The sequence below is a fragment of the Sceloporus occidentalis genome, unplaced genomic scaffold (assembly GCF_023333645.1).
Source record: "Sceloporus occidentalis isolate IW3139 unplaced genomic scaffold, rSceOcc1.0.p SCAF_25, whole genome shotgun sequence".
Classification (NCBI taxonomy): domain Eukaryota; kingdom Metazoa; phylum Chordata; class Lepidosauria; order Squamata; family Phrynosomatidae; genus Sceloporus; species Sceloporus occidentalis.
The window spans coordinates 4,468,868-4,487,324 of NW_028317005.1; the positions used below are offsets into that span (position 1 = coordinate 4,468,868).

Here is an 18,457-nt window from a genome sequence, read left to right on the forward strand (position 1 = left end):
TGCCTAATAACTAGAGTCAGATCACCCTAATGGGCAATCAGGCTCCATAGTGCACAACTGCTCCATGTGCCAGTTGGGGGGGGGGGTCAGAGATCCTTCTTGTGATCGGCCCATATTTACATGCAAGGAAAATTACATCAGTGTGGGCGGGTTTGGTGACATCATGGAAAAGAGAGAGAGTGATATTCAGGTATAATACCTTGGTGCTGCAGACCAACACACTAACCACAAATGTGTAAAAGGTAGCACACAAAATAGAAAAATAAGGTGCTGCCAAAAATATACAACAATACTTAAATTGTACTCTTGTACTATTCAGTAGGTTGCTCTATTGGAAAGCCCATGGAGCCCCATCTGGGGGGGATGGAGCTTCTTCCTTGTACCGGTATAACAGAAGAGGACCGGAGGAGAGATAGTTAAAATAAGTAACAAATTTAATATCAATGATGGTTTAGTGACATCAGTGGGTGTTCCTGCGCTCATAGGTGGGTGATGCACCAACATTAGTAGGCGGTCTGCTAATGTCATGTGCTAGCCTCAGACACGGAAAACTGCAATATGTTAGAATGTGAAGTGAGGCTTCCTAAATGCTCCTCCCGCGACCTAGAGATTCTCCACAGTGATCCGGAGAAGAGGTGCTTTCCGCAGAGTATCCAGCCAAAACCCGTAGAGTTCCAGGTATCCATATACACAATGGAAGACTGTGCCGAACTGCATGTCCTTAAAATGCAGTATGCCAGAGTATGACATAATATGCAGCCCTCAATATAGAAGAAGGCGGCTGTAGAGATAAGTGGTTGGGAGCAGCTAGGGAGCTGCCCTGTGTCAGGCCTTGTGAAGCCCCCAGCCAAAATACACCACTGCTGCTCAGACGTCTACAATTCTCAAACCTACTAAAAACGAAATTGTAAACCTAACCAATGCCAACTGATCAGTTCCATAATGGGTTCCTCATTTTAGTTTCAATATGAGCTTAGCCAAGAAATAAAGATAGCACTATATGGTCTGGTGTGCATATGCATTTTAGTGGTCCTTATTAACATGTATAAGGCTGAGGTGAGTCTATTTTTATAAAGCCATTACTAATGTTTTCCACTAAGATTTTTCATGAGATTATTTACACCTGTACCCAAATAATTCCATTCAATAGAAGCTTCCAAGATGAGATGAATCTATGTAATGTTAACACCAGATTTCTGTAGATCATAATATATTTTTCATCAATAAACAGGGTCCACAGATCTATGGTTGCATCTCTGCTCCCATGTTCTTCAGCTTTTTCAATACGTTCAGATGTATACTGCGTATTTCTGTTGATAGGTGACGCACAATAGACTCTACATTATACAGTATAGATAGTAATATAATCGAGTGAGGAAGAAAGATGGGGAGAAAGATGGAGTGAACAGAACTCTTTGGAACAAGCAGGCTGCACACATATGGTGAATATTTGAAGATCATTTTGGCTTTCTTCCCTTGCATGGTTTTAAAGAGCATTCAATTTAATACAGTAAATCACACTTTTTAAATTATTTCCCTAATGACAAAGCTGTTAAACCATTTGAACACCAGCCATGTGCTTTTGCCATATGCGTGGGTGAAGTGAATGAACGATGGAAAATACTACACTGCTTCCGCTCAAGGTTAGAAAACAATATCTTTCTGAGACTCCAATAGGAACAGTCTCCTTGACAGCAGTACTGAAAATGGCCAAAGTACTTTTCTGGAATATATAAACAAAATAAAGATCCAACAAAATTAGCTGCTCTGGAGTTATATTTACAATGCCTATAAAACACAATATACAAAACAAGATTAATAGCTACACGAACAGTTCTTGGACTACAACAGTTGTAAGGCTCTGGCACTTATAGGATTTACACATGTTCAAAGTGTGCATAGCATTATGAAAATACAGTAACTGCGCTAATAGTCACACCTCGCAAATATAGTCCCTTAAAGGGACAGTCCAGTCATCAAATTCACTTTAATGCACATGATACCTTTAAATCAAAACTTTTCCCTCTTACAAATGCATAGACGGATTTAGCAGACTCCCCATGAATTTGCCCTCTCTTAAAATCCCCCCAGCTCTTTTGCCTCCAGGAGAAGTGTTCGGCCCAACACATCTCCAACTTGCCACTGCGCATGCTATCCTCACTGCCACCCTGCTCCAACTCTGACTTAAATAAGCTTAACAGGGTGTCTAACGAGACCCCGTAAAACCTCAAATGTCACAATAATGTGTGACTTGATCAATTTTCACAATTGTACCACCCACCCAACAGACCATGTTTGATGCCTTGGTGTCACACTTGTCTCTCGTTATTCACCTTCACTTGAGATACATCTCTCAAATGTGTCCTTTCCTCAAACAACCAAATTACTAATCCATTCCCTTGTGACTTTCCTGTCTAACAGGTCTCCCCTTCTCCTGCTTTTTACAACTCCAATGCATCCAGAACTCTGCTGCCAGACTAATCTTCCTATGCTACCGCTCTTCACCTGTTGCTCCCTGTGCCACTCACACCACCTGTTCACTCCAAAATTAAGGTTAAACCCATGACTAACAGAACCCTTAACAACTCTGCAACCACATATATCTTTGCTCTCATATCCAAATAATCTCGTAACGACACTCTTCATTCTTTCCATTCTTCTACCACTATTACCTATCCCTTTTGCTTTTTCAGGATTTAACACTCTACCAATTCTATAGAATCCCCCATCCTGTTCTTTCACACTCTCTCCTACTTACTCTGTAAAAAAAACCAAAAACTATTCATAGAAGCATATAACTTACCATCCTAATACCCTCAACCTGTATCCTTAAAAAGCTTTCATCCCCTACTGCCAAAAATCTCAACACAGAGTAGTCCTACTGCCCTACTTCGGGCACTACTACCCTGCCCGACAGAGAAGTCCTACTTCTCCCAAGTGGGCCAATCTCGCCTTGTTTTTTTTAACAAAGAATACTCAAATTAATAAAATTAGCGTTTAGCTGCTCTTTTTAATTACGTTATTTAAAGACAATGGAAAGGAAGAGGAGTTTGATCATAATTGCAATTTGTGAATTCAGAAAGATGATTTATTTTGACAGCAATGTTAGAGAATGCCAGCTACTCATCAGATTTTCAGCAGAAACGTATTCATGAATTTGTTTATGGATCAAATGCGTGTTTAACACACAACCCCAGCTGTTATAGATCGAGCAATACAGAAACAACAGATGAACCGGTGGCCACTTAAGGCTTGAGGACCAAATTGTCGCTCAATCTAATTCTAATGATTTTAGCACACTTTTGTAAATATTACATTTCATTAGTACTGTTATAATGTGGTTATTTTAAAGGGGTAGTCATGCCTTTTTTTCTCTTTTTTTCACAGATCAGGAAGTAAATTTGTTTCCCTGTTTCTTTTTTAGAAAAACCTCAGCATTGTTTAACTGAGAAATGTTGCTTGTTCGCTTACTCCAGGCTATGTCTACTCATGGAGTATAAGCATACCTGGGAACTCTCCGGGACCGCCCGCTGATGTCACCGGGACCACCCACCGACGTCAGTGCACAGTCCTGGACGCATCCCGCAAAAGAAAGGCCCTGGGTAGCCGGAGCCGAGAAGTTCCCAGGTATGAGTACAAGGTGGTATACGTGGGTATGCTCACACTAGCACCGAAAACATTAGCATTAATGGATTTCCCATTGTGGCTGGATTTTGCTATTCAAACAGGATGACACATCAATAAAATTCATTTCTGCTTCAAATGTATTATATGCCTGAAGAAGAGGCCTATATAGTCTCAAAATCTTGCAATCCATTATACGTCAGGTAGCCAAAGGTATCATCTTTACCAAATTTGCTTTCACTTCAATAAAATTTAGTCATGGCAATAAGTTGGCATGTGCCTAGGGGGACCAAAGATCAGGGGACTCCCTGGCCCCCAGTGAATAATCAGACTCCAGTGTATTAAACACCAGAAGAGCAGATTTTTTGCATATGTTCGCACACCCCCTAAAACCACTGAATGCCACTATGGCTAAAAAAAAAAATATTGTGCTGCCATAGGGACTTTTTTAAGCAATTTTTATGGAAACTCACAGATTTCCTTCATTAAACGCTTTTGGGAAAAAATGATATGAAAATTTTTGGATTTCCCATCTAGAAGGATATGTACAAGATTCTATTGGTTTCAGCTGTACATATGTACATATAATTGCTATTATATGTTTAGAAGAACCACTCTTAATCATCATTGAAAAACAGTAACATAAATGTCTATATTGACATTTCATTTTCTGGATTCTATAAACAGATTACTAATGTTAAAGCCAAACATGTAAAAATAAACATTTGGGTGTGTTCCACTGGGAAGGAAAGTGAAATGCAAAAAGCTGATGTGTATCTCATCGTGCTTTGATCTATCGAATGAAATAAAAGCGTTATTTGCCAGACTGTAAATATTGGCTGACATGTATATTGCGTTATAATTCTTGATGTTGATTCCTAAAAATGTGTAATAGAAATGCTGCGAAGCGCAGAACTTTGGGTGTGGAGTTTCAGCTAGACGTGTGTTAAGTCTATGCCGAATAGGACAATGCACACCCATAGAAAAGGGTATAACAGGGTGTTCCTTTGTAGATTGTCTCATCCCATGTACTTTAGGCATGGAAATGTGCACCCTAAGGTGTCCTGGAAAAGGAAATCGAGACATAGTCTATGAATTACAATCATAATTTCAAGACACCTGTGTTAAAATTTTACACACCGTGACTGGTCATCTAGATGGGCCTCTGGCCATTGACGTCTCATACTCACCCAGTCTGCAGCTTCACTGGCTGAATATGCCTGACCACGCACTACATAAAACCATACAGTGCACATATCTCATCAAATCTAAAATTCCAGGGCTACTCCATCATCGCCAGTCCAGCCATTATATACACATACACTTATCAGCCATAACATTATGACCACTTGCCTAATATTGTATAGGTCCCCCTTTTGCCACCAAAACAGCCTTGACCTGTCAAGGCATGGACTCAACTAGACCTCTGAAGGTTGCTGTGGTGTCTGCACCAAGACGTTAGCAGCAGATGCTTTAAGTCCTGTAAGTTGCGAGGTGGGGCCTCTATTGATGCATCCTGGTGCCATGTGTTCTCCAGGTAAGCGACGGACCCGGCCATCCATGCGATGTAAAAGAAAATGTGAATCATCAGACCGGCCCACTTTCTTCATATATCTCTACAGCTGCTTTCTCATCTTCCTGCGCATTAAAAACAAACCTGTGTAATACTGGAGACCAGAATTCAGGCCAAACAACTTTACAGCTAACTCCCGATTACCTACGACCACAATGTTCTCATGACAGAAAACCAGGCTATAACACTGATCATATTGCAAAAGTCATTATTTCGAAGTAAATCTTGCCATTAAATTCCAGTGCTGGAAAACCGCCTAAACCAGGGCACGGGATGTAGATATGTTTTGTAAGAATAACTGTGTAAAATAGTTCTGATTTTCATTAGCCATGGGCCAACATTCTCTGCCTATATGTTTTACAGTTTCACCATACTAACAGGACCAATACCCCGACTGCTTTTAAATAGCGTTTACTGGGTGTGCCCTGACATCTTGCTTTATTGTACGTACATTTCTGCAGGTTCTGACCAAACATTATGGTTAGCGGCCCTTCAGGTGCCTTATTTATATTGTCCACAAAAGGCTTTCAATCACTTGAGTCTCGTGGATTAAAATGTGGTGCAGTCCCACTGATCCAGCTCCTTGGTAGGAAATCTAATCATGACTCGCCTAACTTGAGATACTTTGACATAGCGGGGAGCTAAGCAATATATGGCCGAATAATGGGACCAAATCCTTAATATTTATTCAGATAGGCAGTAACATTCACTTTTACTACCACTATACGCTTACACACATACAAACCTTCTCCAACACCTCACTGGCGCAGAGGAATTATGTCACTGCTTCAAGGCCCAAAGCTCCTTAATCTGTATAACACCCATTATGTGACCCCACTCTGTGCCTCCTGCACACCCCTGCATAGTGATTACATACTCGGACTGCAGACTAGTTTCTAAAAGCACAAAGGTGTTTATTTGCAAATCTGATGACTGGGAAAACACCCAACTAACTACTGAGCTGCTATTATTGATAGAATACATTTAATGAAGCACAGTAGCAAAAAGCATAGTAATGAAATTCTGCCCAAGCCATGTGCTACATCAAGGCTCTGCAAACACAGCACCAGTACACTACCATGTTATTCTGTTTACTAAATATAATACATATGTGCTACATGAGAGCAGCCATATTGACTTCCTGTTCTTAGGATCTAAATGAGTATTCCTACACATGAAGTAACTGGTGCCAGCTGGTTCAGGCAGCAGTGGTAAGGGTAGAAGTGGAGAGGGGAAGGTATTTGTAATGATATGCTAAAGTTGCTTTGGGAAGGTAAAATGGTCACTTACTTTTACAATAAATGTTTCAAAAAACAAACACGCTGATTATCAAGCGCAGGCTTTGTGTAAATATAACACAGGCATTGCAATCCGCTTATAAAAGTAAACATAATCCCCACTGGAACCCAACCAACCTCTTTACTACTTGCTCTTCAATATTATTTAAAGGCCAGTCCAATACCTCAAACATCCTCACTAACGAGGAACGCATATTTAAGTACTTAGTAAATACTTTAATATATATACTCTAAAAAAGGAATGAATGTATTATATAAGCTACTTATCTTTCTGAAACGCCCTTTTTACTGAGTCTCATGTACACTCATAAGTAAACAACGCACACAGTCGAACCCATCTCCTGAAACCCAAAGAGCTGGGGAGTTTTAGAAAAGCTCCAAACGTATACAAATTCTGCTAATTGTGTGATATAAGTGTGACATAAGTTGATAGTCAGCTATCATATGCATTAAAGTGCCAGACAAACTCAGAAGTATAGATCAATACACGTCATCACCTACACAGCTCAGTCTCTGAAGTTCTCCGTGGTTTACCCTCCGAATGGTCCTCCTTTTCTTCCATGAATCGGGGCATTGTGCTCTCTTGAAAACTTTCCCCCTCAAGCTTATTGAACTCATAAATAAAATCTCGGTAGTCCTAGATCAGATCCTGAGGTGCTGTCACACTGAAGTACATCATACGATATCAAGCACACTTTCGAACGGGAAGTATGCTTTAGTCTCTTACTGAGAGGAAGAAGAAAAACCAGCATTGCTCACATCCTCTTTTAGGATTTCAATTTCATGCACATTCTTAAGCACATAGGTATAATTAAGATAATCACTATTCTTGTACACATTTGGACGGCAATTCAACCCCCTGATGAAGCGCTCACACATAACAGTTAATTGATTTAAGAGTAATTCTGATTTTTCTGAAATGAAGACTTGTGTCAGTAACAGGGTACTACATTAACCCCTTCGTGACAAAGGCTGATTTTACTTTTTGTACCCTTCGTGACAATGGCCTTTTTAACATTTCTGCGCTGCTTGTGTTTAGCTGTAATTTTCTTCTTTCCCGTTTACTGAACCCACACACATTAGATATTGTTTTTTTCAGGACAAGAAGGGCTTTCTTTATATGACATTGTTTTGATTGTATCATATTATTTACTACTAAAAAAAGTATAAAATATGGTGAAAAATTTAGAAAAAAATGACTGTTTCTAACTTTTAGTTGAAAAATCTTTTACTCATCTATAAAAGGTAATGAAAAAACCTGCTAAATAGATTCTACTATTTGTCCTGAGTTTAGAAATACCCAATGTTTTTATGTTTTTTTGCTTTTTGCTACACATTATGGGGCAATAAGTACAGGTAGCGTTTTGCTATTTCAAAGCCATTTTTTCCAAATCTGGTAATTCTTCCCCCCATGTGCCATTTCGGGTATCTTTGAACCCGGCCAATGCAATTTACCCCATCAAATCATATATTTTTGAAAACTAGACAGCCCAGGGTATTCCAAATGCTAGTATTTTAACTATTTCCATGCACCATATCTACCACCAGTTTTTGTCAAACTTTGTGGTAGTCATTTTTTTGCTTTTGTTTTGTCACACACATTTTACTTCAGGTATGAATTAAAAGGTTCTCGTTTATGTCACTATCACAAAACACCCCAATATGTGTTTAGCAACATCTCCTGAGTACAGCGATACCTCACATGAATGATTTTGCCTGGCTGTTTGGGGGCAAAAGGGCCACATTTGGGGCATGCGCATTTTTCAATGTTGAACTTTGGCATTTGGGGATCCACTGCCTATGCCCTATTTGGTACATCTTTGAGTCGGGCCATTTCAGTGTGCCCAATAAACCCATATATTTTTGAAAACTAGACACCCCAGGGTATTTCAAATGCTAGTATTTTAACTCTTTCCATGCATCATATCTACCACCAGTCTTTGTCAAACTTTGTGGTAGTCATTTTTTTGCATTTGGTTTTCCACACACATTTTACTTCAGGTATGAATTAAAAAGTTCTCGTATATGTCACTATCACAAAACACCCCAATATGTGTTTAGCAACATCTCCTGAGTACAGCGATACCTCACATGAATGATTTTGCCTGGCCGTTTGGGGGCAAAAGGGCCACATTTGGGGCATGCGCATTTTTCAATGTTGAACTTTGGCATTTGGGGATCCACTGCCCATGCCCTATTTGGTACATCTTTGAGCCGGGCCATTTCAGTGTGCCCAACAAAACCATATATTTTTCAAAACTAGACACCACAGGGTATTTTAAATGCTGGTATTTTAACTCTTTGCATGCACACATTTTACCACCAGCATGTTTTCAAAGTTTGCAGTAGTATTTTTGTGTGTGTATTTTTCCCACACACACCTACTTTATGTATGAATTTACAGCTCCTGGTATATGCCGCTGTCACACGACACCCCATAATGTGTTCAGCAACATCTCCTGAGTACAGTGATACCCCACATGCATGGGTTTGTCATTTTTGTGGGAACTAAAAGGCCACATTTGGTACGTGTGCATTTTTCCTTCCCCCGGTGTTAATTGGGACGTTGTTGAACCCGGCCAATTCAATTTACCCCATCAAATCATACCTTTTTTAAAAGTAGACACCCCACGGGCATTTAATATGCCAGTATTTTAACTCTTTCCATGCGAGAATTGTTTTAAGCTAATATGCTAATTTTAGGACTTGCTCACAAAAATATATTTTTTATATATATATATTTATTTTTTTGTCTTTTTAAAAAAAAATTTGCAACATTTTTTTTCAACTTGGAGGTTCCCCTGATAGTGACATCAGTGGGAAATGATTTTCCGGAGCGGTCACAGCCCATCGAAAGGTAAGTGTTTGGTGTCGCTGGATGCCTCCTGATCGAGGCATTCCAGCGACACCATTTAAGTTTAGGAGGCGATCGTCGATCGCCTCCTAAACGCTTTTAAAACGGGCGTCCGCCGCCATACAAAGTATGGCGGATGTTGACGCCCCGTGGAGGGGCCAGAGATGGCCCCTTCGTTCCGATCGCGGCGTTGCTGAATGCCTCGAGGTCGAGGCATTCAGCAACGTTTTTTGGGTGCAGAAAGCGAAAACAGATCGCTTTCTGCACCTGTTTAAAGACGTGCCGGTCCTGGCACGTCAATTGTCGTAAAGCACATGCTTTTCCGTGTCGTGCCAGGACCGGCAATTGTCGTTAAGGGGTTAAATCCTCTTTGAAGGCGTTAGACAAGACATTAATTGCATTCTCTTTAACGCTAAACAAAAGCACCTTAGATCTGAGATTGTAATCTTTCTTCTGGATGTTTAACCACATAAATAGAATACCAATGCTTTTTGGTTTCTATGACAACAGCCTGTCAATGCCTGCTTTTATGTCACATGACAATTAAGTGTTCCTGACATGGGGGAAAATGTTAATTGAATAAAAAAACATTTTGTGAAACAATGTTTCTTATGTTACATTATCTTAGAAAAGTGTTACATTCAGGTTGAACAATAGAATATTTTGATGAATTCGCAAAAGTCACGGTTGGTGATTAAATGAGTTACAGCTCTCATTTCGATTCACTTTTTTAGTGAATAAGAAAACATGAATTTTAACTTTTCATAGTGTTTATAGAAACAATACCTTGAATTGACTACAACAACGGTTCAATGGCAGCAAATACTGAATGTAACTGTGTCCAGTTGTAATAAAAAGTCTTATTGCCATAAACAGTCATTGGTTTTTCTCCACATTTAAAAAAATTAAAAAAAAACAGCCAACACCCTCTGTATTAAAATGAGGTTGCATGTGTGCCGGGTAAATGACATCAGGAGCTCAGCTGATGCTGCTTGTCGGCTCCAGATGTGCAGAGAACAAACTGCACATGTTAATCAGTCTGTGCCAGATGCCTGTCCATCTCATGCCAAGACCGGACTCCTACTCATTCCACAGTCACTGCCATTTTCCTGGAGCTCAGACCCCCCTAATCTATGCATTCTGCAGCTTGCAACACAATACAAAAATATCCCTGTCATACAGACTGACAAGAACATACTACGTAAAAAAAAAAATTAGAAAGTAGCATTTACAACAAGGAATGCCAAAATGTTGTGTACCTTTGTTTATTAATTGTTTATTAACAAACTGGCCCATACTGGGCACAATATGTGTGACTTTTCCTTTTACCCTAGAATACTGGCCATTTAAGGGTCCCAAAACCAATTAGCTTACAAGTCTTACAAGGAGCGGAGTTTCCCACACAGAGTTCTATTACGATTGTGAAGCTCAGAGTAATTAGATGGAACAAGTTGTTAATGAAATGTGTCAGTTTAATGACATACATGTTCTGTGTATATGAAGCTCCGAGTCTCCTGTTGTTGCAGACTCTCCTAGCTTTGTGCTTTACTAAAACCCACTGTATCCGGTCTGGCATAAAACTACAAACCACAAGTGTTTTACATTTCACACCAAGTACTATCATGAGCACACAGCATACCTCCCAAAGTGTGCTTCTTAAGGAGGGATAGACTCTTTTTGCGAATCAAAAGCGTCTGGGCCCCCTGGGGCTTATTCACTAAAGAGTGAGTTGACTCTTTGCTATATATTATAAAGGCACAACCTCAGTTACAGTGTGTTCCAAGAATAGTTTGGATGGACCTGTAAAAAAAGCATAGTTTGATCTGTACGTGTTCTTGAAAATTGAACTATGCATTATGCAGGGCCAGCTCAACCCTTCTTGCAGAAAAAATGCCAGGGACAGCCCTAGGTAACGCATAGTGATTTCAGAGAACGGAAACTACAACTGCAAACTCTCCTGACAACTCCTACTTTAGTAATTAAACCTTAATGTCACTATTTAGTGCCATGATGATTCTGCTAGCTCAGAATGTTTGGAAGGTATAAGTATATTGTAATAAATTATGAATAATAATCGGTTAACATTTATGGTTTTATAATTGTTTCTGACTGTCGTGCAAAGAGTCCATAAAGTGAGCCTAAAGAATGTCAAATGAAGGGTGACCTCCAAAGAGCATACATGAAAGCAGATGTAATCTACCAGTCTTCACTAATGATAATTATATTATCTAAAGACAGACAATTACCGTTAGTAAAAAATGTCAGAAACATGTCTAAATGTAATTATTAGACATAAAGGAAACATGCGGTGTAATTACTAAACAAAACACCTGACTCCTTTCTGTTAATATAGAATGGGAAACCATTTACTTTGCTTTGGTGCAGGTTAAGAACCACGAGTAGGCTTTTTACATTCAATCTATAAAATTCATCCCTATACCTGTATTAATGTACTACTGGCACACATTGCAAAAAATAATAAATTTGACTGGCGTACATACTGGGGTTGTACATGGTGCAGCCATAACCCGGCCGCTGCTCCAACAAGACTAGTGGTCCTGCTGCTTGATGGTGCATCAGACAGCAGAGAGAACTGTCCACCAGATTTCTCTTGACCTGGTGCTAGCAGGTTGCCTGTACCCAGGGCAGAAATCAACGGGTCAATGCTGAGGCAAACTACTCGCAGGCAGGAGGAGAAGAGAGATCTGTGCTGAAAGGGCACATTTTACCCCTGGGCTCCACAAATCCCAGGCGCCAGGTCGCCTTAGTGACTAGAAATCACTTCCTGGCACCTGGGAGAGGTAGCATATGCATTCCATGCATCCGTATGGTCACTGTCAGCTACGTATGTCATTACAGTTATGTGTTGGGTTTAAATACGATATATAATAAGGACATTGTATTTACATGACCAAAAAAGACAGTGGCAGAGAGCTTGCATGCAGTGGAGGGGGGGGGGGGGGTCTGAGGAAGTAAGAGGAAGAGGTGAGGGGTTAGTGCATGTATGTGTGTGTGTGTGTGTGTGTGTGCTATATTAGAGTCAGTGTGTGTGTATGTATATTGCCAGAGTTACTGTGTGAGTGAATGTATATTGCTAGAGTCAGTGCATGTATAGTGTTTGATATAGTGTTTAAGTGTGGTGTTAATGTGTATGAGCATATGGTGTTGTGTTACTGTGTGAGTGTGTGTCAGCATATAGTGTGTGTTTTAGTGTATGGCGTTAGCATGATTGCGCATAAGTGTCTGTTACTGTATGGTGTTAGAGTAAGTCAGTGTATGTTAGTTATAATTTTAATAAAATCTGTCTCCTACATTTTTGTCTGGCTCCTAGATCCAAACGAATTTGTCAAAACCTGTGCTACCCTGCTCTCCCTACACCACAGGGGGCACCATATCTGTGGACAACATTCTATGCTGCTTTGCTGCAAGGGCCAGTGCGTAAAGTGGGACCTAAGCAGCAGCTTCGACACCCTCAGTTTTAGGTGATGAGACCAGTTAGGTTGACAATATACTTTCCCTAATGCAAAGTACAGAGCTCAAATAAAAAGCATATTATGCTGGGTATTTTACAATAATGCCATCAAGTCTGTATGGGAAAAAAGGAAGCACCAAACCCTTTTTTTATATAATAGCTTTCAGTTTGAGAAAATATATGACTTTCTTAGAAAACTACTTGAAAACTGAAGGTTTTTTTTTCAGCAGACTGCAACCCATTTATCAAGTAAAGGGAGCAGAGTCAAATGTGACAGCAATGAATACAGGTAAACTAGACAAAATGTGTCTATATGTGTATATATAAATGTATCTTGGATGAAAGAAGATATAATGTAGATGTCATAGAAACATTTAAATACTTAAAAGAATTTAAGGGAAGTGAAGTTTATTTCAAATGATGAGAAATGTTAGAAAAAGAGGATATACCGTATTTGCTCGATGATAAGACGAGGTTTTTTTCAGAGCAAATGCTCTGAAAATTACCCCTCGTCTTATAATCGGGGTCGTCTTATAATCAGACCTCAAATAGGTCTGACTATGAGACGACTAAGATCCAGATCCCCCGCAGCTGCAGGGGACCTGGATCCTCCTGCCCCCCCACCCCACTTACCGGTGCTTCTGAGTCCCCGGTGTGTAGCCAGGGCAGCGTGTAGATGACAAGTTACGCTGCAGCCGGAAGGAGGTGCGGTTAGCAGCGGGGGTTGTCTGCGTCCATGGGGAACAGTGGCATATAGGGGGCATAACTGGGGGGGCAGGTTGGAAATAAAACCAAAATATTTTTCTCAACTTACTACTTTCTGCAAAAAGTCTTCAAATCTAATTAGTTCATAGAGATTTTAACCTGCATGAATTTACACAACCCAGTATACTGTATGTACTATTAAGGGCTTTGAAAAGTTTAATCTGAAGTAATTTGAGGGTGAGTTGTTGGCCTAAACATTGAGTACAACAGCATGAGGAGCCTCTGAAAATATAACTTTTACGTAGATGAAAAATGCATGGCTTTTGATTAAATGACCTGTCTATTTTAAAATTGTGAGGCGTGGAAACTAATTATAAAAATTGTTATAATTAAAGCTTAGGGAAACATCTGCACTTAATCCTTAAGGCAATATGGCAGTGCTTGCGGTGACGTCATCTCACCGATCCTTCGGTAGGGGGAGAGGACGTCACTGCAACCGCTGTCATAGTGCTCTCAGTTCATGTTTATATATTTCAGATGGCATGGGAAGGGCAGTTCATAACCTGACCCATGGGCTTATGTGTTTAAAATCCCTGGACCTATTTTTAAAGACTAGGATCAATTTGTATTCCAAAAAGAGGCTTGATGGTATACTTAAGATGAAAATTAAGGTGCTCAGAAATAATATCTTAACTTGCTAACGTTCACGTCCCTGGCAAATAAGCAGAGTTTACATGATTAGACAGGTAAATAGGAAAAATAACTATTTTAATTAAAACAGCCACTTCCCCATTCCTTGATTTCTCCAGGTGTATAATTAATTTTGTTCATGGAAAGACATTAATTTTAATTACAGCAACACATTTCACTGCTTCATCTGTAATCATCCTGCAGCAAGTAAAGTATATAATCTATAATAATATGAATGAATAAAGCAAAAAAAATCCAAACTGGAAAAATAATTTTCCTAATATCAAGCTGGATTAAGTTGCCCAATAAATATTATTAAAATGTCATTTTCTGTTGCTTTTATACACACCGATTTTGTTTTTACCCACCAAATATTATGAGCTTCTAAAAATTAATGAGATCCAAGGAGAAAAGAGTGATTTGGGTTCCAACGGTGGACTGTCCCTCTTAAAGTTGGTTAAAATAAGCTAAAATAAGGGGAAAAAGAACCTTCTGATGTGTGAAGGATCTGCTATACTTTGGCATAGACTGTGTTCAAGCAATGACTGTTTAACAGCACATGCTTACACTTGTCAGACTCCTTTGTGTTACAAAGTAGGTTTAGGGTCCTCCACCTTTTATGCTTCTAGTAAAATTGTAAGGAAAAAAAATCTGGTACTAAAATCTATAACTGTATTATTCCATACCATTTTACGCATGATCAGCTTGTGGCCTAGGTATGTGCAACATGTCACAATAGGTAAAAGCTCCAAGACTATAGTTTGTGTGGCATAGTGGCATATGTGTATATACAAACAGTGAGGTATGTAAGCATGAAATATTTTTTCTGCGTATATCAGTTTAAGAGCAAGAACAGGAATACAATTCCACAGATTTTTGAATAAATTATGCTTAGCTTTGTCTTCCATTTGTAATTCTAGAACAGCAAAAACCCTTAACACAGAGTTGCCATACTAAGTTCATCAGATGCCAACCACTGCATTGGCTTGTGTCTTAATTTCAGGGATGACATCCAGATGACGCAGAAATGAAAGTGGCAAATAAATACAGAAATGCACTTTTTAGATTGGAAAAAAATAAGAGTAAAGCCTAAATGAAGAATAGGGCTGAGAGCATAACATTTCTATTATCAAACACTGTATTAAAATATTAGTACAGTCATAATCAAATACTGAGGTTAGAAGCAAGCAGTCAAAGGGCAGACCAGTTATCTATATTCTGTGCGTCTGCAATATTGGTTATCAATGTAAATGCAACATTAATGGATTTACAGTGAAATCATAGATGTTTACCTAGAGACTATAATGGAAATAATGACAAAAAAATCATATTAATCTTAATACTTCATGAAATATCTACAAATACTTTTTTCTGTAAATGTAATAAAGTAACAACATATCATTGTTTATATGTGAACTATTTGTGATTTAAAGTAGATGGATATTTGTGATTTAAAGTAATATGAATGGATGCCAGCTCCAGAAACTTGTGTGGGCTGTACTAAAGTTGCGTAGCTAGAGGCATTTGTAGCAGGAATAGGGAAGATCCCTGGTCAGACCCCACCTAGAATATTGTGTAAAGTTCAGGAGAGCCCATCTCCAGAAGGATATTGACACATTGGAGAGTTCAAAGGAGGGCAACTAAAATGATGAAAGATATGCTGAATAGAAATTATCAGGAAAGACTAAGGAATCTAAATGTATAGTTTCGAGGAGACAAGAGAGGGAAGAGATGTGATAGAGATACTTACTGTATATTTATAAAGGGAGCGAGGTTCATTTCAGACAAATATTAGAACAAGAAGATAATCTCTAAAACCAGAGGGTTAGGGGATTAGATCTAATGTAAGGAAGTTTTACCTTCCTGAGAGGGGGTAGATAAATGGAACAGCCTCCCAGTAGAAGTGGTAGAGGCTAATACAGTAAGGGAATTTAAACATGCTTGGGATAGGCATTAAGCTATCCTAAATCAAAGACGAGAGGCCGGACTGATTAATGTTTACACCAGGAAAAATGGGCTGTTGTCAGATACTATTTTTCAATATAGTTCAATGCACTTCTTGAGGCCAGGAGGACAGTGAAAATGAGAGGTTCAATTGCAAGTAAAAAGGTTATGTATATTAAAATATGCTGCTATCTAGCAATGATTTATTTTGCAACAGTTGGGTGGGCAGGGATTTTTGTTAAAAAATAATATTTTTTTTTATTTTGGGGGGTAAAGCCCTCCATACGGCTGCAACCAGGGTGAAGGGAAAAGGGGTCTCTGTGTATATTAACCCCCATGATAAAACGGCATAGGGGATGGAAGGGGGAACATAGTTGGGTATGATGTTTACCCAAAGTACTCTTTTAGATATATATTGATCACAACTCAACAGGTTCAGGTGGCATTTAATTAAAGAGCAGAAGGCTTTCTCCAAGACGTCTTAAGGGCCCCAGTGTGTCTCCTTCTGTGTAGCCAAAATTGAAGGCTCAGGGATATGATATCATACAGTCAGCTACAGACAATATGGATCCGCAAGGCAGCAGTAAAAATAACAGATCTGTGCCTCTGATCAAACCCTTATTCCAAGGAAAATACTAACAAACAACACAAGCCTACACACTAGCACTAGCAAATAACACATGTCATAATATATATAGAAAGACTTGTCATTGGCTTCCTTCTGCTCAGAGACTATGATCCTTCTCCTGACTTACTGTGTATTCTGCAATGTCTCACTGTGATACAATGTGCACCTACGCATCTACTACAAAGTCTATTCACAGACACTGCTGTTACGGGAATACAAAACACTCTGTGTTTATATATATATACATACGTACATACATACTGTACATCTCACATTTTACACATCAATACTTTCAGCATCAAAAACACATGCATGTTGGCATGTTGTATGGAAGAGGGAGTTTGGGGTGCCTGAGGACAGACAGTACAGTATCGAATGACTGGTGTAAATTAAAAACAGACAATGAATCAAGCTGATTTACATTATTTGTAAATTCTCTGTGCTCTGCTGATCTAGTAATTTTAAAACCATTTTGCCTGGAAAAAAAACATCGGCAAGGTCCTATCATCACAACATAAAAGGTATGAAGCAGTATATAAGAAGGTGCAATTTCAACTGGGTGCAAATGAAGCTATCTCAACCAACCTGCACGATGTGGCATTCTGATTAAAGAAATTAGAATATTCAAGACTTGTTTTTCTCATTTGATTTTAACTGGTTTATTTTTATTTTATTTCCGTCAGCAGTGTTAGGAGTCAAAAGACTCATGAATATTTATCCACGACCTGTACTGTTACATCTAACACAAATATTAGCACTGGTGTCGCTGTTCCTTTTAAAAGGCCCTATGCTAATATATCACACATTAACAAAAATCACTTCGAAATGCCTTAATAGTTAAATGGATGCATTAGAACAGGGCCTGTGGGATGCAGACAGTAAAATCATGCAGTGATCACCAGCATTCACTTCACAAAAAGCAGCAGAGATTACTTTTATCCCAAAATCATACAAAATAGGTTAGAACATCACAGGATCCAGAAAAACTATGCTGCGTGACACCATGTTGCATCAACAGCAGCCATAATATTTTGTGTACTTCTGTACCCAATTGTATCACAAATCCCCATGTTTACTTTCAATTCTATGTAATCAGCGCAAATTCGATTATTTAGAAGCTGCAGAATAAAAAAAAACTTGTAACCCCTTAATAATAGATGATCTCGGTGGAGCAAAGCCCTCCGTAGCTGCGGTAGGAAGATAACAAGACAAAATGCTATTACATAAGGTACCGACAGCATTAGTTAAAAGACTTAAAAGACAACAACACAACATTTGTGGATGTGTCAGAATTCTGCATAATCAGATTACGTCTGTGTGCATCCTACTATTCATAAATGATGAGAGCCCCTGTAGCATCTAATCCCTTCTCCCCTGCCATGGACTGCTAAGGCATACCGTACCATTATGATCAGAGTTCTTGGTCTGCTTATAATATCCACTTCATCCTGTAGCACAATTTCATGTGACAAATCCTCTTGCCGTCTGGTGCAAATATGGGGACAGCTCCTCTGTACCACAGAGCGAAAGGCTTGAAGCAGAACAATGCTGGCAGCACAGCCCATATCTGCATCGTGAAACCCACAAAATAACTTCTGTGTTGATGCTATGTTTGTAAAACAGTGGTTCCTTGTCCCCGAGAGCAGCCTACATTACAGCTGCAGCCAGG

General features: G+C 39.2%; 1 protein-coding gene across 1 annotated transcript in view; it reads right to left on the minus strand.

The window, feature by feature from the left end:
• LOC149300281 (dedicator of cytokinesis protein 10-like) overlaps positions 1-18,353 on the minus strand; it is an 84,627-nt gene extending 66,274 nt beyond the window's left edge. Inside the window, exon 1 of the mRNA XM_089485277.1 lies at positions 18,192-18,353. Coding sequence (XP_089341403.1) covers positions 18,192-18,353 — 162 coding nt within the window. The remainder of the gene's footprint in view (positions 1-18,191) is intronic.
• Between the last annotated feature and the right edge of the window lie 104 nt (positions 18,354-18,457).